Raw genomic sequence first — 27733 nt, forward strand, 5'->3', positions numbered from 1 at the left:
CAGACCAGCACTCTGCGTGATCCTTCCATGACGGGTCCTCCCCTGGGATCTCCTCGGTTGTCCAGCTTCTTCACTCGGGGTAGACAGCTCAGGACCATTCCTCGGCTGCTGTGGTGGCCCCAGACATGCTTCTGTGGCCACCCACGCGCCGCAGCGGCGCGGGCCTCCGGAACAGAGGACCACGAGGTAGCACTAACGCATACCTGTCGGCCAGGAGGGCCAGCAGGTGGCTGTAAAACGAACCCCAAAATATGGCGTCTGTTCCATAAATACCCTCTCCCAGAATGCAACTCGGAGGACCACCTCCACCGAGTTGTCTCCGGGACAGAGGAGCACCCATACGCTTAGACACGTTGCCTTTCCAACACTAACCAGTGGTAACAGCGACACCCACCGGCTCAGTATGGAAACACACACAACGTCAGCCAAGCTGGAACAGAGGCAAATCTAACTTCCCTAACGGACAAGTTACTAAATTTACCTAGCAGTGGGTAGATCACAAATCTACCAGCGCTACATATGTTTTATTATGTACATTTATATGAACCTTTTCTTCTTATGTTTTATGTCCATTTCCCCTGCGTGGGAATTTGTTATTTGGTTTTCCCTTTCTCATATTTCAATGAAAATATTGTGCCAGAAAAAAAAAAAAACAAATTGCAATAATTGTTTCAAATTTTAGCTAGTTGCTACTGAATTGGCTGAGATTTGAGCACTAGGTGGCCCTGTCTGCACCAATCCGCACGACATAAGTCAACTTTTTAATGATGTGTCAAAGGAGCCAGGTGGAAAATTTATTGGGAGGACAGTGATTGCATCCAATCAGATGTAGTCACTGTTCAGGTATTCAGGTAGCCGTAGGTGCACACTGTCAGAAAACAATAGTTGGCAGGGGAGGTTCGTCCAGCCGCACTGGTAGTGTGGATGGAGGAGTCTTTTAGAGGTGGCTCATTTAGCCTGCCTGTATGGTAGCTTAAGGTCCAGTTACTGCTATATAAAATGGATTAGAATAGCATTGTTGCCAGTCATCTGTTATAGTGGCAGAAAAGCAGTCAATGGGATGTCCAACTGAGCATGTCATTTACAGTGGGGCAAAAAAGTATTTAGTCAACCACCAATTGTGCAAGTTCTCCCACTTAAAAAGATGGGAGAGGCCTGTAATTGTCATCATAGGTATACCTCAACTATGAGAGACAAAATGTGGAAACAAATCCAGACAATCGCATTGTCTGATTTTTGAAAGAATTTATTTGCAAATTATGGTGGAAAATAAGTATTTGGTCACCTACAAACAAGCAAGATTTCTGGCTCTCACAGACCTGTATCTTCTTCTTTAAGAGGCTCCTCTGTCCTCCACTCATTACCTGTATTAATGGCACCTGTTTGAACTTGTTATCAGTATAAAAGACACCTGTCCACAACCTCAAACAGTCACACTCCAAGCTCCACTATGGTGTAGACCTGCACCAGGCTGGGAAGACTGAATCTGCAAAAGGCAGCTTGGTGTGAAGAAATCAACTGTGGGAGCAATAAATACTTTTTTTGCCCCACTGTACCTTACCTGTTCTTTGTCATCTCTCACATTGCACATGTACGTGTCCTGTACATGATATTGAAGTCTCGCACAGTTAGTTTAGAGTTTGCAGAATCAAAGCTGAAATGGAATACACGTAAACAGAGTGGACTTCTGGTGAATACTGGGTACAGCTCAGAACTTTTCATCACTTGTTTATAGGGCTTGCCCTTTAAAGGGGTCTTTGACAGGACTGCGTTTTGGAGGACTGCCGAGGAAAGGCCCAGTTATCAATATTTACATGGAGTGGCACCAGTGGAATGCGAGTTTTTTCTGCCAGGGACTGTTTGACATTTAGCTGTGGAGGTTCTGGAAATAACACTTCAGTAATGGGAAAATCATTTCATCTGTGTATATTTCTATTTGTCCCCTAACTATGAATTGCTGACTGCTGGCTCCCATTATGTCACTAGTTCAAATGAAAACTGATATGCTATGTCAAGGCTTATCTGCCACCTAGGGTTCACCCAGATGTTGCTAGGGGTTCCTTGAGTAATAACAGATTGATCTCAAACCTACAGCGACTACCAATGAAAGGGGGCAATTTCTCATTGATATTCAATATAAGGAGTCGCTTATACACTGACCCCCAGTGCACAGGGGCTTTCTCCACTGACCACCAATAACTGGCCTTCACAGCAAGGAGCACATGGAAGGGCTATCACATGAAAGACAAAAACAGAACATTCCATAGCTCAACTCACCAACCAGTCTGCCAATGGACCAAATTAACCTGTCCAACAGTCTGCGATAAAAACAGGGGTTTAGTTAGCATGCATTTGCAAACGCATGCATAAGCTGCAAGGCCTCTTGTATGACCCTGTGCATGACCATGCTTGCAGTCCTAATGCTACTGAATTTTTTAAGTGCTCTTTACATGTGCTCCTTGCTGTGAAGGCCAGTTATAGGAGAGGGCAGGGGTCATTTGTTTGTTTCCAATGTAAGGGGGCATTTATCCACTGACCGTCAAGGGGCAAACAAAGAGAAAAAAAAGGTGGGACTTTTAATGGAGCAGCAATCTCAGAAATAAAACCATAACTACAAAATGTTGAATAAAAAATGATTATTATGGTGTGCAAGAGATGCAAATTCTTTAAGCCCCCCTTTCACACGGTCGGACCGTTCAGGTCCGCCTGTCAGTTTTGACGGCGGACCTGAACGGGCGCTCCATGTTAGCCTATGGAGCGTCGGATGTCAGCGGAGACATGTCCGCTGACATCTGACCCCGTCCGATCCGCTAAAAGCAGACGGATGGCCCTACGTCCAGGTCCGTCGCTATCAGACCGGGTGAGATCTGATGAAAACGGACATGCTGTCTGTTTTCATCCGATCCCTCCATAGGCGGCAGCGGCGCCTGACAAGCCCCTCCCCGCTCAGTGAGCAGAGAGGGACCTGTCATCCGCCGGCTCAGCGGAGATCAACGGAGAGATCTCCCGCTGAGCCGGCGGACCGAGGCGGGCTCCATAGAAACGGAGTCCGCCTCGTGTGAAAGGGGCCTTAAAAAACATCAAACAGTATGCCTAATGATACCCTGGATGGAGAATGAACCTCACCCTGTATATTCCACACCTGACAGACCAGAATTAAACAGCTATAAATCAAACACTTTACCCAAAGTTTGTGTTTACACAGAATATATAAAGATATAACTTTAATATATAGAGGCTCTGTGTCTGTAGGATGTAGGAAACGGCCCCAACATGTTTTGTGGTAGATTGCTTCTTCAGGAGACCTCAGGGTGTAATGGGGCATTTCTCTACTGACCGCCAATGGAAGTTGGCATTTCTCTATGGATCACTATGTAAGGTACTTTCACTTCTTGCATTTAAACATTCATTTAGGATGTGTTGATGATTAGAGCTGCATTAATTTGTATCTTTTATATTTTCCCGAAATCCCACGGTGACAATGCTTTTGTCTATTTCAGCTCTCAAAGGCCATTGCATAAATGCTCTGACATATGATACATTCATTTCAGTAGAAAAGTGAATAAAATCCTGGAAGCCCTTCAGTTGTACATGGAAAGTAATGAGTCAGAATAGTTTTAGTTATTATTGTGTTAACCTCATTGATGACCAGCAATGTGTAGAGCAGCTGTGGACGGGAGAAGGGGACAGAACACCTGTAGTGAGTTCCAGTATGTGGATGACATCAACTAGCAGTGCACATAGCCCGAGCCTGAGTCGCGCCAGATTAGCGGGTTTCTGCTTACATGGGACAAAATGTAATCCTTTGTGAGCTCTGCTTCTCACACATCACTGCCGGCTTCTCACATCCACTGGGTAATCAGTTTTAGTCCGAGATGTAATTAGAGACTTTAGCAGAGTGGACATAAAGTATCAGCGATGCCCCCTTGTTGCCTACATATAGATATATTCATATTATTCCAGTTGCTGCTTTTGCCACCAAAAATTGGTTTATCCTTTTTTTTTCTATTCTGGGGCTGCAATTTGTCAATGTGTAATTTTAATGGAACCCAAACTTTCAATTCTCCAACGTGCTGAAAAACATCAAAAAGATCTTGTACTATAGAGTGCTGCAGAGAGACCTCATTAGGGGTCAAAGCTGAAGTTTGTGTACCTGTTTGTGCTATATGTTCCACCACTTTTTATGCTAGTCATTTAGAACTCAAATTCTAAATTCCTAAATGACCTGAGGAAGGAGCACGCATGCTCCATAACACGTAGCCACGCCCACCTTGCCATGTGAGGGAGTGACACCCCTTGTTGTGCATTCCACGCTGACCGGGGAGTCCTGGGTGTCTCCAGAGTAGCGTGCTGAGCAGGACTGCGACTTTTCCACCAGGTGGAACCGATACTGGATGGTGTCTTGTTTGCTGATGAGCATTTTTTTACCCTTTTTATGCGAGTTGCCATATGTGTTAATAAATATGCTTGCTACACTCAGAAGGCATTTCTCCTTCTCCTTTGTGTTGAGAACCCAAACTTCCAATTCCTGTTGAGTAGGCCAAAATTTGAACTGTGGGTGGCTGGGTCAGCACCACCAGCTTGACCAAAATTGTTTGAAAAATTGAGTGAATTGGGTGGAAAATTCTCAGCTGAAAAGTAAATACATTCTATTGGATGCAGGCACTGATGGGGTATTCAGGCAGCCAAGGGTGCTGCAGCTGTCTGAATACAATAACCGATAGGAGAGATTCCTCCATCCATACTGAATTGTTGAAGCTAGTACTTGTTCAGCTATAAAGCCCAATTTTAGCATCTTCCACCACATTTAAATTTATTTTTAAAATGGAGTAGTCATCATTTAAAGTTTATGTAGTACCCAACAAGGAATTCCTCTCATTTGCTACCTTTGCTCCTTTAACATACCATTAAAAGCCTTTTAATATATCTTTTAGTGAAAAAAAAAAACCTGTTGATCCTGGCAGAAATATATGGTGCTGTTCTGTGCACCTTGTCTGAAGTGGTTATCAAGCCATGGCAGTTTACCTCTGTGGACTAAAAAACACTTTCTCCCTGTTTATGGAGGGAGGTGGTCTGTAGTCTTCACACACTTTCTGTCCTAGGATGACAGTGCTGCTGCTCCGTAGCTACAGTACAGTGAGTGAGCGTTGTCACCCTAGGACAAATTTTGTGTCACATGGTGAAGTGGGGCACCAACTCTAGCTTTGGCAGTAGCTGGTTCTCACTGCTAAATGGCGCCCATGTTGTGACACGTGAGCACGGTTCTATGCAGCGTTCCACTATGGCCAGGCAGTGTGATGACCTACCCCCAGGGGAAGGGGCGTGTCATTGACAGCCTGCACTCACAGGAAGGGGCTGACACAGGGTGTCTTTAAACCCAGAAGTGGAGTGGTAACTAACAGCAGAGGAGGACATGGAAAGAGCTGTAGCATGGAGAGGATGAGTAGTATTACTATACTTTGGGCTGCTGGATTTGGACTTTAAATTGGAACCCCAGGCAAACATGTAAAATCAGCATTTTACTTTTTGATTCCATGATTGTTTAATTGCAGAATTGTATATACAGGCAGGCCGCTTTTTAGTGTCTGAAGGCACCTAAACATTTGCCAGAAAAATGGTTCATGTCTCCTTCACGCTGTCGTGTATTGGTTAAATCATCTGTATCGATCTGTATGATTTAGTATGGTCTGAACAGAAAAACTTGCTTAGCTCTGAAAATGGAAATGTGTTCTCACTTCCACCTATGTTTTGTTTTCTTTGCAGAACATACAAGGAAACTCTTAGCAGAGTTTGGGAAGATTTATGAGGAGCAGTATGGAGTGGCGCTGTTCAACAGTGTACGCTATGAGATTGAAGGGAATGGAGGACCACAGACGCAGCTACTACATCGCAAGGTAGGCGATAGTTCATGTCTCGCACTCCATTTCTGTGATTGTGGGACTCATGATTGAAGATAAAACTGATGTTGCCCAAAGAAGCCAATGACATTCTTTCTCCCTTTGATCCTCACATACTGCATTAGACCTGAAAGGAATAATCTGATAGGTTGCAAAGAATAATGAGAAAAGTTCTTTTGAGGTGACCTGAGAGAAATAGGAATGCCGCTGTTTCTGAGCTCCTTCTGAAGAGAATTTCCTGGCTGCTTTGCTGCTCCAGAGGCTTTGATTCTTTTATTTTCCAAGCATGCAGATCAGAAAAGTCAAAAGTAAAATCCAAACTTTTGCATAGTGTTCCATAACTAGCAAGGGATACGCTTGGGGTTAGTCTGCACACCAAAGTTAGCTGTATTGATGGGCTTAATGACATCATTGACCTAGTATGGCCATGTAGTCATATTCGGTCAGTGATCTCTCCAGCATCCCCGCACTTTTGTTATGCGCAGCTGTAGGTCGGAGAATATCTTACCCACAGTTTATTGGGCTGGCACGGATGCAATCATGTGACAACTTCCCGTGGGTTTGGGGAACCTGGATTTGGACTTAGTTCAACTCAGCTCATCCCTAGTGACTAGATTGGAAGGCACTGAAGAAACATTAGATCCGTATGACAACCAGGCAGTACCAGAATTGGTGGAGTTTGCACATCTGCACGTACAATGACCAAGTACAAAAATGACAGCCGCTGTTACTAGACATGTGTGATTAATTTAGTTACAAATTGAAATATAGGCAAAATTTTCGTTAATCCGAGATTCAAATGTATCTAAATCACAATAGTTTCGAATTTCAACGAATCCAAATAAATTATAATGAAAACAACTTATTCAGTTGTTTCATTCAGATGACAGGATGTGATAGTTTTTGTTAATGTTTGAAGTGCCCAAAATAATTTAATGACAACGAATGATCCAAATTTATTCAGATCCATTCATTTTTATTCAAGTGAGCGTAACGTGAATTTGAAAAAAAAATGCACTACATAAAACACATGAAATGGATACGTATTGCAAATAAATACAGTAAGGTATAGAAGTGAAATAAGCTGGTTCCTACTTATTGTGTTTGGGTTCCATAGAGGTGGATCCATTAGACTTGCCTAGTCATAACATAACAAATTAATCCAAATCTTCCAAAAAAAATTCTGAAAAATATGAATCGTTTCAGAACAATGAATATATGAAGCAAATGCCAAAAACGAATCATTCTAACATAATGATTACGACGAAATAATTAAAGTGTTTGTTAACCCCCCCCCCCAAAAAAAAAAAATTGATCCTGTGTCAGCCACAGCCTACTCTCTGTGTCGGTGTTTCCTCTGTCCTCCCCCCTCCCTGCTTATCAGCTCCCTGATCCTCCTCTCCTGCTCTGAAAAAAGGTGTTTTTCTTCTATAGTTCCGTCACCTATATAATATTAAGCTCCCCAGTAGATGTCATTTTTAAAAATATGCGGTATAATGGCTTACTTCACATGCCCGCCTGTGTCCTCCCCTCATCTTGGCTGACGTTAGCGGGGGTTTCCCAGCACCACCCCCTGCAGTTATCAGATCGGGACAGGAGACCGGTGGGCTGTCAGCTGAGCGCTGAACTGCACTCTGAAGTAAGATATTATACCACATATTTTTAAAAAAGACATCCACTGGGGAGCTTAGTGTTATATACCAGAGGGAACTATAGAAGAATTTTTTTGACCTTAACAAACACTTTAACTTAACTAATGAAAACGCCACAAATTTTTCCATTGTGCACATCTCTAGCTATTGCCAGCTTTTCGTCCTAAGAGAACGAAAGGGAATGTTCCTGATAGGATTGAACCACTGTGGATTAGACATTAGAAGAGTGTTAAATCTAATTCTTGAAACCGAAATGTGTTCCTCCATCTGGGTACTAGTTTATATCTTATCAAAATGCAGATTTTATGCTATGATTTGTCCCCTTTTTTATAGACACTAGAATTTTATGTTTCCGGTACAAAGAAATATTTTAATGCGGCATTACAAAAACGAACAAACATAGATTTAAAGAGTTTACATACAAACGAAAAATGGGAAGAAGTGGCTGTTGATAAAAAATAAGGTCTAATAAAAGGCCAAAGTTTTTTTTGTTTAAAAAAGTGTATAAAAATAAGTTTGCTGTGCAATGGGAGAGCTGCTCTGGGATGTCAGTAGCATAAAATCTGCATTTTAATAAGATATAAACTAGTACCCAGATGGAGGAACACATTTCGGTTTCAAGAATTAGATTTAACACAGCTGGAACCTACACATTGTAGGAGATGGCCAGTAATGCAGACATTCCTGTTCCAGTTGCTCCCAAGCACTGTGTTTGCACAATGTGCTACTCTTACCTTTATTTTATCATGGCTAAGCAGCCAGGGAACTAGCATTTTTAAAAGTAGTGGTCAACAGAGGTTCCTTAGTACAGTTTTCATTCAGCTACTTTCAGTTGTGAGGCTCAGTGATGGTAAGTGCATAGATGTATATATTATTTGAGCTGGCCTGGGATCAAAAAAATAAGGGTGGCATGGACTAAGAATGTCATATTACAGAGATACAAGTCTGAGATCCAGATCTCAAATTGCCTTCTGGAGGATCAGGAAGGAATTTATTTTCCCCTTCTGGAGCAAATTGGATCATGCTTTATTAGGTTTTCTGCCTTCCTCTGGATCAAGTGTGAATATATTCTGTATATGGAGGTTTTCTATTTATTCATTCAAATTTTTTTATGTTTTTTATGCTGGTTGAACAGGATAGACTTGTTTCTATCTTCATCCTACTAACTATGTAATTACGTAACGTGTCCCATTTGGAAGAGCATGTAAGATACAGAGATTGGGGCTACGTTGCTAGATAAGCATGCTTTTAAAAGAAGTACTCCAGCATTTTGCTGATCTTTGGATGTAGAGGGGGGGAGCTTAATGTTTTTGTATGTCTAAGGTATTGGGATGGGTGCAGAGACCATAAAGGGAAAACGGCCACAAAATATGGACACTACAAAATTTTTGTTCTTTTGTTTTCTCTTAGACGCCTCTAAAAGACCGTGTGATCTTTTCTGGAAATCTGTTTCAGTTTGTGGATGAAACCAAAAAATGGAGGAACCGCTTTTGTGTGGTTCCTCATCACTATGGCCCAGTGCTTTATGAGAACAAAATAGTAAGTGCTATCCAATGGCCTGCAATGTCTTTTTTCGATTACAGCAGTTGCTCAAAGAAATTTTGACTCCTGCTTTGCCTTTTTTTTTTGTAGGCTTATGAGCGTGGCCTACAGCCCCGAGCTGGCATCAATTGTGCTGGGTACAGAGTATTAACCTCCCTGGATCAATATACTGAATTGCTGAATAACATGGTTCCAGGTACGTGCACCATAGCTGACTGTTGTAAGTAGCTAGAATTACCTGCCTAGTGCATTCTATTACAAAGTTTTTTATTTTAAACTAAAGTTTCAACTTTAGATAACTTTCAGTAGGATGAACCACCCAGCCACTTATATTGTGGCCATCATGTCTGTAGAGACATCACTAGACCTGAGTTCCCAGCTCCACCCATGTGCTGTACCTGTAATAAAGGAGTTCTCATAATCAACTGAATTCTTCATTTAGTTATCGTTGCTGTACTTGGTTGCATAAGATACCATGGCAGAAGGCAAAATAGTTGGAAACTCCAGTAGGAAGAGGAGACAAGGGATTGATTCAGCTTTCTGCCATTGCTAAATCTCAGTCTTTGATGGACCAAACTTGTTAAACAAAAAATAATACTATTGGGGAGATGTATGGGAATGGTCATTGAGAACTTATTTCTGAAGGTGCAAACACTGGGGATCTTATCATTATTCTTAAAGAGAAACAGTAAATCTAGAGATAGGGAAACTGTCGCTGCTTAATTGCTTTTAGAAGCCATAGGCTTCAGCACAGTCATAGTCATCCTGGCTTCACTGCCTCATGCAATTTTACCACAGGTCAGGAAGAATTTGCCCCACCTCACAAGGAAATATTCCCCTACCTGCAAAATAAACATTATCCCCTACAAACTTTTATTAAAAAATAAATAATCCAACACTTATATCTTCACCAAATTGAATCTAAATGCTTACACAGTCTGCACTCCCAGAGCTTGATATCTCTCCTTTACACTTCTAAACAAGCAATTTCTTCACTACCCACCTACACCACAAAATGGGTGGAGGATACCACAAAATGGGTGGAGGAGATTGGGGTGACCTTGAAATTGGGGACTGGACTCAAGTTTGGCAAACCAAAAATTTCAGTTTTAGCAATCTTTTCTCTACAAGCTTTTCTCTAGGTATCTTTTCCCTTTATCTATGAGAAGCCTCCTTTTTTACAACAAATCAAACCATAGCGAAAGTATGGAAATCCCAATCCTCAACACTCAGGAAACAAAAACCAGGGTATCCTGGCCTATGATCAACAAAAGTTAACTGCCAAAACAACCATTACGATGGCCAAATTTGAGAGGGTCCAGTCTCCATGAGTGAACACCTACCACCCTTGTAGTCAACAAGTTATTGGTCCAATTCAAGCCACACTATGAGTTGATTAGTCCAATTCAAGCCAATTCCTATGGATGAGCAAATCCAGAAAACTCTATACTTCTCCACCCCTTGCTTAAAATTCTCTAAATTAGGGGTAGGCAACCTCAGCACTCCAGCATCAGTGAAACTACATAATCCCATCATACCTCTTGGAGGCTGTCAGAGTCTTGCAATGCCTCAGGGGAATTTGCAGTTACAGCACAACTGGCACGGCCAAGGTTGCCTACCCCTTTTTCAGATCTTTATATTCACACAGTAAAGTTTATTGGCTGTTCTTATAATGTTTTACACAGTTACTACCTGGTAATGTATTTTACTCTATCTGTAATGACTTTCTGTCATCGTTGCCTTTTTTTTTTTTTTTTTAAACTCATTAAAAATTTATTGGACTCATAGTGGCCTTTCACACTGAGGCAGTTTCCAGGCGTTTTAGCACTAGAAATAGCGCCTGCAAACTGCCTCCCATTCACGTCAATGTGTGTTTTCACACTGGATTGGTGCGCTTGCGGGATGGTAAAAAAAAAATCTTGCAAGCAGCATCTTTGGGGTGGGTTTGGAGCGCTATAAATAGTGCTCCAAAAACGCCCCTGTCCATTGAAATGAATAGGCAGCGCTTCTCCTTTTTTTTTTTTTTTTTTTAGGTCGCGTTGTCATGTGACTTTAAAAAAAAATAAATAAACGGCCCGCTAAAGCACCGCAAAAATGCCTGGCGCTTTAGCGGCGCTTTAGTGTGAAAGGGGTCTAAAGCAGTGGTCATCAACCCTGTCCTCAGGGCCCACTAACAGGCCAGGTTTGAAAGATAACTGAAATACATCACAGGTGATATCATTTGCTGCTCAGTGATTGCAGTATTCTACTCTGCATCTCCCCAAGGTAATACATAAAACCTGGCCTGTTAGTGGGCCCTGAGGGCAGGGTTGATGACCGCTGGTCTAAAGGATATTGCTGTCTTATAGATTTTGCTATACTTGAGAAAAATGTACAAGAATAATAAAAAAATTCCTCTGTTCGTGGCTCAGTGTATAATTGCTTTGGGGCCACACTTAATACAGACCCCTCCCAAACTGCAGTATAATCTCCATCCTGCGCTCATTTAGAGAACTTGGTGGATTGAACTCTGACTTCAGAGGTACTTTGATTTCCATAGAGAGCCAAAGTATTTTATGGATGTGCAGCAATACCAGAATTCACCAGCAGGTGATGCAGTTGATAAAGTCTTCAATTACCAATCCAAGGTGAAACCCAGGAGATAGAAAAATTGGGAATGTTCTCATTACTCCAAAAGTTTGCCAAACAAATGGGTTTAGCAGTTCACTAATAAATTACATTCTATACAGTGGAGGCTGCCATTATATTTGTGTGCAGTGATGCAGACACTGTTGGTCTTTATTGTAGCTTTCTATAGAGTAGCACCAGTCCATATGACTGGCGTAGGCATTGGCATTTATGAAGACTTTGCTGAAGATGATGTTTTTCTCAAAACTGAAAAAAAATTATTGTGAAGTGTTTTTAAACCCTATGCCACATGAACTAATTAAAACCACTACTACCAATGACATAGCAGGTGGTGAGTGGTGATTAAACTTCAGAAATCTGAACTGTATAGTATATTATAATTCCCTGTGGTTGGCTCTGTCCTGGGCTGATGTCACATTGTGGCCCAAGCCAGAGGTATGAGCTGGTCTTGGCTGTGGTTGGCGCAGTGGAGGTGTTCTACTTGGCAGGCTGGAGTGTAGGATGATTGTCATCTCCATTTCTAATGCAATTGGCTTGACGTCATTTTATGTGTCACCACTGGCAGTGTGTCACTGACTCCCCTTAAGACAGTAAGATGAAGAACATTTTGGAGCTTTAGCCAAACAATATATTAAGCCCAGTTTCCCAGATCACTTCTACCATCCACAGCAGAGCTCATTGTAGTCGTGAACTTGTTTTACCCCTTTGAGCACCATGGCGTATAGGATACGTCCTTGGCAGTCAAAAGGTTAAACTAACCCAATACATTTAAAACGTCAGTCTACTAAATTAAGTTTTTTTGTTTTTTTATACTGATTTGCCTGTATTTCTATATCTCACATGCCATTCATACGGTGGTTCGTACTTTGCCTGCAATGGCTGTTGTAATGAGAATTGGCAGGATGAACATGAATCTTATCAGCAGCCTTTTCTTACTGCAGCTGAAATAGTGTCATATTTCACGCACTGGTGTTAGGGGCTCACATTTGTAAGGGTCTCCTCTTCATGGGTGAACACCTACCTCCATTATCTTTGATATGTGGGTGACAGGTCTCAGTACTTCTAGCCATGACTTTCCATCCACCATATTCCCTAAAATCTACCCAACTTTTCTTTCTCGCTCTTACTCGCCACCTGTCGCACACATTTCTCCAGAACAATGGTGTTAACCCTCCTTTTGGATACTTGGCTATCTATATTTGAGAAGCTTCCTCTAACTGCTTTAAAGGTTGCTTTAGAGGTTGCAATGAACTTGGCACTTTCCACCATCTATAAACGGTCATGACCCATTGTCCGTAGAACTGATACATGCACACAACCCTTGTGAAGCCCTTCTTAACAAATAAAAAAAAAAAAAAACTGGAGATAACCAATACACAATTTTAATTAGTAATGGCTATTTTTACAACAACAAAGCAAACCATAGCAAAAGCATGGAATTTTCCCAACCCTTAGCACTCAGAAAATATACCATGGACTTCTCCTAACAAAAGAACTGCCAAGTTGACCAACACAATGCGCAGATTTGGGAAGGTCTGATCTCCATGGGTGAACACCGATCTCCCTTTAGACTTTTACCATCGCCTCATTAATCTTTGACATGTGAGTGACAGGTCTTCGCACTTCTCAACATGACCCTCCAGCCATCATATTCCCCGCGCCCTGCTTTCCTCCCTTCCTACCTTACCTTTCCTTTCTCCTTCTTGCTCTCCATCTGTCACAGTGGTTATAATTGTCCTATTGGTCCAAACTAAAGCCACACAATGAGTTTTCTTTGCAACGTTTTTTGATGAGCAAACCTAGAAAAGTCTACAACACTCCACCTACCACCCATGGATGTTCATTTTCTACCACCAGGAGAGAATTTCTGCTCGACTGGCTGGTGTTCAATCACTTAGCAGCTGGAGAGGTGAAGACTGGGGTAGTACTCTGACATGCGTTTGTTGGTCCTCCTTTCAGGGAGAGCCTAGGTGTGGTCCCAGGCTCCTGATCCCAAACTTGGATTAATTAAAGCTTCACCAAACCTGAGGAAATGGAGTTAGAGACCCACAAAATGCATCGTGACCAGACCCCATTTTACATCAAGGAGTCAAGCTATGGAAAGTGGAGAGGGGGATGAATTAACAATACTCTGTAAAAACATACGTGAAGAGTTTTTATGTATTTTACGGTTGTATCTGTGAAACATTTCTATGCATTTTAGCATTTGTTTACATAAAACAAAGTATTTTAAGGCAAAACCTGCCAAATGTTTTATTGATTTTACAATATATGGATACATTTTAACAGTATGAATTATTAGGCGCCTTTAAAGTGTCAATGTCTATAGAAAATTGTTTGTGGCATCGATAATTTGAGTGAGGTTGGGCCTATCCCAATTCTGGCAATACATGGATGTAAGGAGTTTCAAAGTATACAAGTGTTAGTAGAGTTCTGTTATGTTTCACGGGGCAGAGTTAAGGATCCTAGTGCAGCACTGGGCAATAAGTAGTCCTCCAACTGGCATCAAGGGAAAACGGGCGAGTAGGCTCTACAACTTTCCCACATAACAGTTCCCTGCCGGTGCTCAAAGGCTGCCAACACCTCCAACGTGCCAGAGTAAGGAAAGGGATGGTCCGGACTCAAGATGACATCAAAAAAGGGTATTCCTTTTATTAAAGAGACATGTACAACGCTGTAAAAACAGCCTACGCGTTTCAGACGTTCTTAGTCATAACTAAGAACTTTCCTTCCTCCAACTGTTACATAGTTAGGTTGAAAAAAGACACAAGTCCATCTAGTTCAACCATAAAAATAAATAAAAAATAATATCATACAATCCCATATACACAATCCTATGCTCACAGTTGATCCAGAGGAAGGCGAAAAACCCCAGCAAAGCATGATCCAATTTGCTACAGCAGGGGAAAAAATTCCTTCCTGATCCCTGAGAGGGAAACAGATTTTTCCTGGATCAACTTTACCTATAAATGTTAGTAACCAGTTATATTCTGTACATTAAGAAAGAATCCAGGCCTTTCTTAAAACAATCTACTGAGCTGGCCAGAACCACCTCTGGAGGGAGTCTATTCCACATTTTCACAGCTCTTACTTTTCTGTATTTGGAGATGAAATCTCTTTTATTCTAGACGTAAAGAGTGCCCCTTTGTCCTTTGTGTTGACCGTAAAGCGAAGAGCTCAGCACCTAGTTCACTATATGGACCCCTTATATACTTGTACATTTTCTCATAGCTGAGCTCCTCCATGCCTCTTATCAGTTTGGTTGCCCTTCTCTGCACTTTCTCCAGTTCCCCGATATCCTTTTTGAGAACTGGTGCCAAAACTGAACTGCATATCCCAGGTGAGGTTTTACTAATGATTTGTACAGGGGCAAAATGATGTCTCGCTCTCTGGATTCCATACCTCTCTTAATACAAGAAAGGACTTTGCTCGCTTTGGAAACTGCAGCTTGGCATTGCATTTTATTATTGAGCTCCCAGATCCTTCTCCACTATGGATTCCCCCAGTTGTACTCCCCCTAGTATGTATGATGCATGCATATTCTTAGCCCCCAAGTGCAAAACTTTACATTTATCAACATTAAACCTCATCTGCCACATAGTTGTCCAATTAGACCGTGCATTGAGGTCGGCTTGTAAGTTGGAGACATCCTGTAAGGACGTTATTCCACTGCATAGCTTAGTGTTATCTGCAAAGACTGAAATGGTATTTTTAATCCCAGAACCTATATAATTTATAAAGATATTAGATGTTGGGACCAGAATTTGGGTATCTAGCGTAGTTTTAGCTGTTTTAGACAGAGCAGACCATATGAGGCTCTTCTCATCTCAGGATAAGTAAGCCTACATGCTGTAATTGCTCGAAGTGTATTTGAAATAATGTTGTGTCCTCTATTTCCTCCTCCAGGTGGCAAGGTAAAGGCTGGCAGTGCCCCAATGAAATGTGCCACTGAGTTCCCCATTGTTCTTTGGCACCCTTTCTGCCGGCACTACCATTTCTGTGTGATGACTGAACGTGAGCAACAGAGATGGAGCGCAGTGTTCCAGGATTGTGTGCGTCATTGCAATAATGGTAAGCGGGAGACCGTGACGGCGGGTGATGCTGGGATAATCATTAGCATGGTACCATTACAATTGAGGGCAATGCAATCATAAAGATCAAATATAGAAACTGAAACTTGCCTGGAGCGATCAGGACAGCATTATACTAGAGCAGTGTCAGCACTGGAATGACCTTATACCTTGATTTAAAGGTGAAGATATCACAATACACCAACTGATGTAGTTAAAATGTATATAAAAAACCCTCACCTTGTAAAATAACCTATTAATGTTAAAGTAGAATTGGCTTAGGCAGCTAGTGGATAATATCTAGACACAAATGTTTTGCCTTGCATTTCTGACAATTCTGTCATACATGTAAAAATATGCACTTTTTTGCAAGGAAATTACTTAGAGCCCCCAAACAGTTTTACGTTTTTTTGAGCAGAGGCCCTACAGAATAAAATGGTGGGTGTTGCAATTTTTTTTATGTCACACGGTAGTTGCAAAGTGTTTTTTTCAAACACAAATAATTTGGGAAAAAATACTTTACTTGAATTTTAGTGAATACAAACACCAAAATTATACCTCATTTTTGGTACAGTATAAAAGATTGTTACGCCGAGTAAATGGATACAAAACATGTCACAATTCAAAGTTGTACACACCTGTGGAATGGGGACAAGCTATGGTAGTTTAAATTATCCATAGGTGACACTTTAACCACTTAAGGTCTGCCCTATAGCAGTTTTACTGCTACAGGGTGGCACCTGTGCACCGGAAAACCTATATATAAACGTGATCCGACGCTACGGGGTAGGGGGCGCGAATGTTCCTCACTGTGTCCGGGAGAGCCGATCAGATGGAAGAGCTGGGTAAAGGCAGCAGGAGGGGGGGTGGGACCCCCTTCCGCCACCTGTAAAAGTAATCCAGCGGCTCTTTACTTTTACTTTGAATGGAATCGCTGACAAAAAAACGATACCGAGAACATGGTTGTAGCCTTAACCATGATCCTGGTATTACCGTTTGAATACGAGGCTGTATATATACCTATGGCGGTATTCAAGCCGATAAAAAAAAAAATATATATATATATATATATATATATATATATATATATATATATATATATATATATATATATATATATATATATATATATATATATATATATATATGTATTATACATACATACACTTGTTTTTTCTTAATATAACTGATCACATAACCTTTGTTCTCAGCTGCATAAGGAGCTTGGGGAGGAGAAACAGCAGTAAACTGGTCTTCTGAGTGAATGGCTGTGTGGGGGGAGCGGGGGCATGTCGGGAAAAGTCTGATCATTGGAGGGGAGCATGCTGGAGCACAGCTAGAAAACTGACCACACTGTGATTTCATGCCTAATGTGGTCAGTTTTTAATAGAAAAGCAGAGGGACTGGCTGAAACACCAGGGATTTCACACAAACGAAGCAATACCATGAGAACACAGGATACTTTTTCATACAAGTACATGTACAGCAGCCACATATCAGGAAATGTTGGGGTAACAAATTCTTTAAATATTCATCAAATCTGACCTCCAGCCTTCCCTTCAGTCTTGCACAGTTGTAGAGGTCTTCTCTCCTGCAGTGAAATTGCTTACGCTGATTTCACTGCACGCTGTAAGCTTCTCACTGTGTGCATTATAAGTTGCAGTAAGTAAGAGCCCTCCTCATTTCTTGGCTGGGGGACATCCAGCATCATTTTAGCCCTTTCCTCCCCAGCCTGACTGTCCCTGACCACCCCTTTCATGCATTGCATTTCAGTTTTTCCCACCGTGGTTCAGGATCACATGTGGGCATTACCTAGGCTGGTCTGAAATGAAATGAAGTCAGTCTAGGAAAGCCCACTCCTCCAAGCCGACATCCATGCACCAAGGCATTTTTATATTTGCATAACTCCTCCCAAGAGCCAGCCCACTGCTTGCAATCAGGGCTTAGGACTCTTGAGAGGAGTACAGAGGCCAGGTGATGTGATGTTTTCAGTTGGTTCCTCCCACCAGCCATGATCTACTACCCGCATTCCATAAAGGAGCACAGAGACCCAGCATCTAAAATTAGGTATACAAAGAAAATTATTAGGTTTTATTTTAAAACTTTTGATGGGGGGGCTACCTGTCCACAGAATATCTTTCTTCCATTCAAACCTCCCCATCATGGCCAGACCAAAGAGCTGTCAAAGAATGTCAGGGACAAGATTGTAGACCTGCACAAGGCTGGAATGGGCTACAAGCCCACCAACAAGAAGCTTGGTAAGAAGAAGGAGACAACTGTTGGATTGATCGAAAAACGGAAGAAATATAAAATAACCATCAATCGCCCTGGATCTCCATGCAAGATTGCATGTCATGGGGTACGGATGATAATGAGAAAAGTGAGTGATCAGCCCAGAACTACCCGGAAGGAGCTTGTGCCATGGGTTGAAATCCTGCAGTACCCGTAAGGTCCCCCTCCTCAAGAAGGGACATGTACAGGCCCGTCTGAAGTTTGCCAATGAGCATCTAAATAATTCAGAGAAGGATTGGGAGAAAGTGCTGTGGTCAGATAAGACCAAAATTTAGCTTTTTGGCATTAACTCGACTTGACTTGTTTGGAGGAAAAAAATGCTGACTATGACCCTAAGAATACTATCCCTACAGTCAAGCACGGAGGTGGAAACATTATGCTTTGGGGCTGCTTCTATGCTATCCAGGATTTTACAATACATGGTCCTATCCATTTGCCACATTGAGGGGGCCAATGGATGGGACCATGTATTGTAAAATCTTGGATGAGAACTTTCTTCCCTCAGCCAGAACACTGAAGATGGGTCATGGATGGGTCTTCCGGCATAAAAATGACCCAAAACATATCACCAAGGCAACAAAGGAGTGGCTCAAGAAGAAGCACATTAAGGTCATGACTCCAGACCTTAATCCTATAGAAAATTCATGGAGGGAGCTGAAACTTCGAGTTGTCAAGCGACAGCCAAGAAGGATTTAGAGAAGATCTGTGAAGAGTGGACCAAAATCACTCTGGAGATGTGTGCAAACCTGGTAACCAACTACAAGAAATGTCTTACCTCTGTGCCAACAAGGGTTTCTCCACCAAGTACTAAGTCATGCTTTGCTTGGGGATCAAATACTTATAAATTGAGTTGCAGTTCAGTGAGTAAAATAACATTTGTATTGTGTTTTTTCTGGATTTTTGGTTGCTATTCTGTCATCTATCATTCGAAATACACCTATGATAAAAAATTTAGACCCTTCATTTCTTTGTAAGTGGGCAAACTTACAAAATCTGCAGGGGATCAAATAATTATTTTCCCCACTGTATAAGCCAATTAATCCTCAGCTTTAAAGTTTAGGTTAAGGCAGTTTTTTCACTTTGGATAGAGTGAAGTTTTAGAACTGTTAAGTTTTTTTTTTTATTTATGTCTTTGTCATGTTAGGGGAAATTCTCCCTTCTGTTGTTCATGGTGGCCATTGTCTCCGAGACAGAAACTAAGGAAGCCCTACATTTTACAGTTGTAACCAGAACATGAGGTGAGGGAAAACCGTCCAATGTAACAAAAAGGACCATACTTCCCCTTTACAAAAAAGTGAATAGCAGACGTTTGTTAGATTTAGCTATATGTGGATTATGCAGGGGACAGAAAATAACATGGAGGACCACATGCATGAGCAGCTGTGGTCATTGGGTGACCAGATCTACAATTGTTTAACAGGAACTGGGTCTCAGAATATAACGATTTGATTTGTCAGATTCATTTCTGGGTGTTCTGTAAAATAGAACAAATACGGGTCTTGCTGTTGCTCGTCTGTTGAATGTCTTTCTTGTCTTGTGTTGTGCTGGTTTGACCTCTCTTGTCTGTGAAGTTCTAGCCAACTCATATCTGTTCTATGAACCGTCTCTTCCCCGTCTATCACTAATACCATTCTGAATGTGCCACAACTCTGTCATTTCCTTCAATTGTTGTCTTTTGTCTCCCACTTGTTCTGCCGTGTCCTCCTCTATCGTATTCGACACTGTGCGGTCAGATACACACAATTACACCTGTATGGATCACGCCTGTGTGTCACACCTGCACAGGTCTGTGTGACAGATTGCTGTCCTCACGGGAGGTGTAGACACTGAACTCAGAAATGCTGTACAGTGCTGATAGAACCGTGACTTTGAAATGTCACTTTGAGGAGTAAGTTTAGTTCTCTTAAAAGGACTGTATTGTGGTTTTATAGATATTGTCTTTCTTCAGTATGGCAAAAAAATATGTTAAAGTGAAACTACAAGCAAACCTTTTCTTTTGGATAGAGCAAGGGAGGATTACACTTACCAGCCACTTTATTAGGTACACCTTGCTAGTACCAGGCTGGACCCCCTTTTGCCTTCAGAACTGCCTTTATTCTTCATGGAATAGATTCAACAAGGTGTTGGAAACATTCCTCAGAGATTTTGGTCCATATTGACAATGATGGCATCACGCAGTTGTTGCAGATTTGTTGGCTGCACATCCATGATGCGAATCTCGTGTTCCACCACATCCCAAAGGTGCTCTACTGGATGAGAATTGGTGACACTGGAGGCCATCGGAGTACAGGGACCTCATTGTCATGTTGAAGAAACCAGTGGTGAGATGATTGGAGCTTTGTGACATGGTGTATTATCCTGCTGGAAGGAGCCATCAGAAGATGGGGACACTGTAGTCATAAAGGGATGGACATGGTCAGCAACAATACTCAGATAGGCCGTGGCGTTTAATCGCTTCAGACCCGGAAGATTTTACCTCCTTCCTGACCAGAGCACTTTTTTCGATTCTGCACTGCGTGGCTTTCACTGACAATTGTGCGGTCGTGCGACGTTGTACCCCAAAAAAATTGATGTCTTTTTTTTCCCCACAAATAGAGCTTTCTTTTGGTGGTATTTGATCACTTCTGCAGTTTTTAATTTTTGCGCTATAAACAAAAAAAGAGCGACAATTTTGAAAAAAAAAGCAACATGTTTTACTTACTGCTATAATAAATCTCCCCCAAAAATATATTAAAAAAAACTATTTTTTTCCTCAGTTTAGGTTGATATGTATTCTTCTACATATTTTTGGTAAAAAAAATCACAATAAGCGTATATTGATTGGTTTGCGCAAAAGTTATAGCGTCTACAAAATAGGGGATAGTTTTATGGCCTTTTTATTTAAATTTTTTTTTTTTTTTTATTAGTAATGGCGGCGATCTGCGTTTTTTTTTTTTTTTTTTTTCTTTTTTTATCGTGACTGCGACATTATGGTGGACACATCGGACTATTTTGACACCATTTTGAGACCATTGTGATTTATACAGCGATCAGTGCTATCAAAATGCATTGATTACTGTGTAAATGACACTGGCAGTGAAGGGGTTTACCACTAGGGGGCGATGAAGGGGTTAAGTGTGTCCTAGGGAGTGATTCTAACTGGGGTGGGGGGATCGACTTCAAGTCACATGACAGAGATCACCGCTCCCGATGACAGGGAGCGGTGATCTCTGTCATGACCCTAGCCAGAACGGGGAAGTGCCTTGTTTACATAGGCACTTCCCCGTTCTGAGGCTCCATGACACGATCACTGGGAGTCCACCGGTCCTTGTGGGCACGGTCACGATGTATGCGGCGCGCACCTGCTATCCCTGGCTCTTAGAGGGGATGTACAGGTATACCCATTTGCCCAGCGCTGCCATTGTGCCGACGTATATCAGCATACAGTGGTCGGCAAGTGGTTAAACGATGCTCAGTTGGTACTAAGGGGCCCAAAGTGTGCCAAGAAAATATCCCCCACGACAATACACCACCAGCCTGAACTGTAGATACAAGGCAGGGTTGATCCATGATTTCATGTTTACGCCAAATTCTGACCCTCTGACTATCATCTGTATGTTGCAGCTGAAATCGAGACACATCACACCAGGCAACGTTTTTCCAATCCTCTATTGTCCAATTTGGTGAGCCTGTGGGAATTGTAGCCTCAGTTTCCTTTTCTTAGCTGACAGAAGTGGCACCCAGTGTGGTTTGCTGCTGTAGCCCATCTGCTTCAAGGTTCGATGTGTTGTGCGTTCAAAGATGGTCTTCTGAATATCTTGGTTGTAACAAGTTGTTATTGGAGTTATTGTTGCCTTTCTATCAGCTCAAACAAGTCTGCCAATTGTCCTTTGACATTGTCTTCACCACATCTAGATGCCTAAATGCATTGACTTGCTGCCATGTGATTGGCTGATTAGCAATTAGTGTTACCAAGCAATTGAACAGGAGTACCTAAAAAAGTGGCCGGTGAGTGTGTATTGCCTGTCTTTTTTTTTCTTCTTTTTTTGCCATCTGTGTTCTAAGGGGAAAGATTTAGATTCACTTCCTGACCCGTAGCCAAAACAGGAAGTGAGAAGAAATTCTGCTACTCAACCACTTTCCGCCCGCTGAATGTCGAATGTCGTCCTGAACTTGGAGTTGTTAAATCTGAATGATGCAATTCAGCTTCGGAAGGTTTTTCCCCCTTCATAACCAGGCCATTTTTGCTATTTAGCACCACAGTATTTTAACTGGTAATTGTGCTGTCATGCAAGGCTGTACCCAAATTAAATTTGTATCATGTTTTTTTTCTTAAAGATAGAGCTTTCTTTTGGTGGTATTTGATCACCACTTGTTTTGTTTTTTGTTTTTTTTTGTTTTTGTTTTTTTTACATTCTGCTATAAAACGTATCCAATAAAATCAAATTTCTTCCAAATTTTTGGCCAAAATGTATTCTGCTACATATTTTTGATAAAAAAAAATCCCAATAAGTGAATATTGATTGGTTTGCGTGATAGCGCCTACATACTATGGTATATATATACAGGAATTTTTTTTTTTTTTTGCATATATTAATGGCAGTGGTCGATAAATTATAGTGAGACTGCGATATTGTGGCGGACAATCTGCCACTAACGCTGGGGGTGGGACCTGACTAACTGCCACTAACATCAGCAATCACCAGTGCCATTATTACAGTGATCAGTGTTAAAAATATGCACTGTCACTGTACTAATGACACTGGCTGGGAAGGGATTAACATCTAGGGCGATCAAGGGGTTAAATATGAGCCTAACTATGTGTACTGTGTGTTACTTTTTACTAATGACCTCTCAGTTTCTTATCCCAGCTTTGCAGGGATGAGAAACTGGCAGATCGCTCCCTCTGTGCATAGCTCTGTGTTGAATGTCAACACGCAGCTCTCGGCTGTGATTGTACTGAGCTGATCAGCAGGTCCGGGCTCTGAATCATTGGGCGGGATTTGCTGACAGGCTTTGGCTGTGTACAATCACAGCGGAAACCAGACGGGGAGCGTGCATGCATGTGCGCTGAACCCGGAAGTAGGCAGCGCTGTATCAGTACGTCGCTTTGACTGCAGCGTCCGCACTACAATGCTGGTGGGCAGTTGTTACTCAGTTAAAGGAATCCATTGCCCCCCCCCCCCAGGTCACTAGAACTAGTATCCCTATTAGAAGATTTCCCTTCTATTATTTTCTGGGGACAACCCAAAATTTAGGTTTGTCTTTTACTTTCAATGAAATGGTAAACGGGACAAATGAGAGATGGCGATGGACAGCAATAAAAACCTGACGGTTATTCTAATCCATCATCCATCTCCACTCTAAACAAACTAAAAAAAATAAAAATAAAAAGTTTTGCATTTACAGTGAGGGAAAAAAGTATTTGATCCCCTATCAATCAGCAAGATTTCTGGCTCCCAGGTGTCTTCTATACAGGTAATGAGCTGAGATTAGGAGCACTCTTTTAAAGGGAGTGCTCCTAATCTCAGCTCGTTACCTGTATATAAGACACCTGTCCACAGAAGCAATGCGATTCCAATCTCTCCACCATGGACAAGACCAAAGAGCTGCCCAAAGATGTCAGGGACAAGATTGTAGACCTACACAAGGCTGGAATGGGCTACAAGACCATCGTCAAGCAGCTTGGTGAGAGGGTGACAACAGTTGGTGCGATTATTTGCAAATGGAAGAAACACAAAATAACTGTCAATCTCCCTCGGTCTGGGGCTCCATGCAATATCTCACCTCGTGGAGTTCCAATGATCATGAGAACCGGTGAGGAATCAGCCCAGAACTAAACGGGAGAATCTTGTCAATGATCTCAAGGCAGCTGGGATCATACTCACCAAGAAAACAACTGGTAACACACTACGCCCTGAAGAACTGAAATCCTGCAGTGCCCCCTGCTCAAGAAAGCACACGTCTGAAGTTTGCTAATGAACATCTGAATGATTCAGAAGAGAACTGAGGAGAAAGTGTTGTGGGCAGAGGAGACCAAAATCAAGCTCTTTAGCATCAACTCAACTCACCGCGTTTGGAGGAGGAGGAATGCTGCCTGTGACACCAAGAACACCATCCCCACCGTCAAACATGGAGGTGGAAACATTATGCTTTGGGGGGTGTTTTCTGCTAAGGGGACAGGACAACTTCACCACATCAAAGGGACGATGGGGCCATGTACAGTCAAATCTTGAGTGAGAACCTCCTTCCCTCAGCCAGGGCATAGAAAATGGGTCGTGGATGGGTATTCCAGCATGACAATGATCCAAAACACACGGCCAAGGCAACAAAGGAGTGGCTCAAGAAGAGCACATTAAGATTCTGGAGTGGCCTAGCCAGTCTTCAGGCCTTAATCCCATAGAAAATATGTGGAGGGAGCTGAAGGTTCAAATTACCAAACGTCAGCCTTGCAACCTTAACTGCTTGCCGACCGCCAGCTGTCATATGACAGCCAGGCGGCATGGCTCTCGTTCTGGGAGGGCCCTCCATTTAAACAGGGAATGTGTGCGTGCAGGGGGGTGAACAGCCATTGGGCATGGCTGTTTTCCATGTGATCGGCCATGATGAAGTCACGGCCGATTACAGGTGGTACTGCCCCACTTTGCACGGCGCATTCGTGTGATCTTGAGCGCACTGCGCATGCAGGTTGGTGGCGGCGTGTTCCCTGGAACACTGCTCGTCACCGACGCTGGTAAACAGCCATTGGCCGGAGGCTGTTTACCATGTGATCAGCTGTGATCCTTTCACAACCGATGACAAAATGTCAACAAACCGGGGTAACGAGATGTTGCCGGGTTCTCCTCCTCACACACCAATTGTGTGTGAGAAGGAGATTGTGGTAACATCTCGTTACCACTCACAGTGTACACCAATCACACTGATTGCCCCCCCAATAAAGAGGACTTGTCACCACCCATCAAAGTACCTGTCACAGTTCATCTGAGTATCTGTCAGTCCATATGAGTACCTGTCACAGTCCATCAGAGTACCCAAGTATCTCTCGCCAGCCCATTGGAGTACCCGAGTACCTGTCGCCAGCCCATCGGAGTACCCGAGTACCTGTCGCCAGCCCATCGGAGTACCCGAGTACCTGTCGCCAGCCCATCAGAGTACCTGTCGCCAGCCCATCAGAGTACCCAAGTACCTGTCGCCAGCCCATCAGAGTACCCAAGTACCTATTTGCAGCTCATGCCTCATAGAATATACATTGGGGTGTTTGCTTTCCAAAATGGGGTCATTTTGTGGGTAATTCCATTGTCCTGGTGCTCAAGGACCTTCAAAAGTGTGATAGGTAGGAATGAAATGAGATGTGTAATTTATGCTCCTAGAACGCCTGAAGGTACTACTTCAATATTGGGCCTCTGTGGTGTGGCCAGGCCGTGTAAAAGTCTGACACATGTGGTATCGCCATACTCGGGAAGAGTAGCAGAATGTAATTTGGGGTGTAATTTTTGCTATATACATGCTTTGTGTTAAAAAAAAAATGCGTTTTCATTTTTTTTCCACATTTTCCAAAGACTTCTGGAAAAAATGAACCGTTCAAAAGACTCATTATGCCTCATAGATTATACGTTGGGGTGTTTGCTTTCCAAAATGGGGTCATTTTGTGGGCAATTCCATTGTCCTGGTGCTCCGGGGCCTTCAACAGTGAAATAGGTGGTTGAGAAATGAGATGTGTGATTTATGCTCGTAGAATGCCTGAAGGTGATACTTCAGTGTTGGTCCTCTGTATGTGGCCAGGCTGTGTAAAAGTCTCACACATGTGGTATCGCCTACTCGGGAAGAGTAGCAGAATGTATTTTGGGGTGTAATTTGTTGTATGCATATGCTGTGTATGCGAAATAACCTGATAATTTGACAATTTTGTAAAAACAAAACAAAAACAAAAAAAGCTTCATTTTGCAAAGAATTGTGGGAAAACATAACTTAAAAAAACTCACCATGCTACTTACTTAATACCTTGGAAGGTCTACTTTCTAAAAAGGGGTCATTTGTACTTTCCTGAATTGTTAGTGTCGGTTCACACTGCCGCGACTTGGGATCCGACCTGTCAGTCCTCAAGTCGCCCCAAGTCATTTGACATTGGGAATTACATTATAGTCAATGAGAACCGTCTTAATGTACACTACTGAAGTCGTTCCAACTTCATTAAAGGTTCCTGTACTACTTCAAGGCGACTTCTAGGCGACCTGTACCCATAGAATTCAATGGAAGTCGCCTCCAAGTCGGATCCTCATCTGTAGTGAAGCGACTTTACAGGAAAAAGAAAAGAATTTACCCAGGAAGAGTGACCGCAATATGCCAGCTGGCTCGCTTCATGAGGACAAGGGCCTCTTCCCGACAACCCTGGCCGTTGGATGTCGGGGTCTGCGGGCGGGGGGGCTTATAGGAATCCGGGAGTCCTCTTAATAAGGGGGCCCCCTACCCTATGTGAATGAGTATGGGGTACATCGTACCCCTACCCATTCACCTGGGGGGAAAAAAGTGTCAACAAAAAAACACACTACACAGGTTTTTAAAGTAATTTATTAGGCAGCTCCGGGGGTCTTCTGACTTCGGGGGTCTCTTCTGACTTCTCTGCTCTCTCCGGCCTCTTCTCCCGGTGTCCGGTTCTTCTCCCGCTCTCTGCTTCTTCTGTGACTTCAGAAAAGGTTCCTGTACTACTTCAAGGCGACTTCTAGGTGACTTGTACCCATAGAATTCAATGGAAGTCGCCTCCAAGTCGGATCTCCACCTATATTGAAGCGACTTTACAGGAAAAGAAATTAGTTTACCCAGGCAAACCCCTCCCTCCCAGAGAGCTGATTATTCTGTGATTGGCCACAGCCAAAGTCGCTTGTCCTGGAGGCGACTTGAAGTCACGTTGTAAGTTGCTTAAAATCGCGTTGAAGTCGCCTTGCAAAGTCGTGCTGAAGTCATGATGCCCCTGTGTGAATTGGCACTTAGTGTCTCAAGAAATGAGATTCACCTGATGTACTGAAGGCCTGATCAGATGTGATCAATTTTCAGTGATTGGCACCATAGTTTGTAGACTCTATAACTTTCACAAAGACCAAATAATATACACTAAAGAGGAGTGGAACAAAATCCCTCCTGAGATGTGTGCAAACCTGGTGGCCAACTACAAGAAACGTCTGACCTCTGTGATTGCCAACAAGGGTTTTGCCACCAAGTACGAAATCATGTTTTGGGAAGGGGTCAAATACTTTTTTTACTCATTAAAATGCAAATCAATTTATAACTCTCACTGTTAAATTAAACCTACCATTAAAATTATAGACTTTGTTGGTGGGGAAACATCCTCAGGGGATCAAATACTTTTTCCCTCACTGTAGGTATACTTTAAACATGGGGATATATATATTTATTTTAATATAAATTTGTGTGTGTTTATTTGCAAATATATACCCCCAGTGGCCAGACTCCGGTGTATGTATGCTAACACCTGTGTCAATTCCTATTAGAATTGAACTCCAGGAAAACATTTAGATGCTCAGTCAAAATACATACGAGTGGTAAATCAATTAAACGTTTTGCAACACTTTTCTGACAGTATGGTCCCTTTAAAAAGTCTGGAGCCTAATTCTTGAAAGCCTTAGTTAAGAGTTCAGACGCATGTGACAGTTTTAAG

General features: G+C 42.4%; 1 protein-coding gene across 1 annotated transcript in view; it reads left to right on the plus strand.

Annotated features, from left to right (window-relative positions):
• NIBAN2 (niban apoptosis regulator 2) overlaps positions 1-27733 on the plus strand; it is a 139590-nt gene that overhangs the window by 87563 nt on the left and 24294 nt on the right. Inside the window, exons 3-6 of the mRNA XM_073600274.1 lie at positions 5764-5894; positions 8960-9088; positions 9182-9287; positions 15626-15790. Of these exons, the coding sequence (XP_073456375.1) occupies positions 5764-5894; positions 8960-9088; positions 9182-9287; positions 15626-15790 (531 nt within the window). The remainder of the gene's footprint in view (positions 1-5763; positions 5895-8959; positions 9089-9181; positions 9288-15625; positions 15791-27733) is intronic.

This window comes from Aquarana catesbeiana, linkage group LG09, assembly GCF_042186555.1.
Source record: "Aquarana catesbeiana isolate 2022-GZ linkage group LG09, ASM4218655v1, whole genome shotgun sequence".
Lineage (NCBI taxonomy): Eukaryota > Metazoa > Chordata > Amphibia > Anura > Ranidae > Aquarana > Aquarana catesbeiana.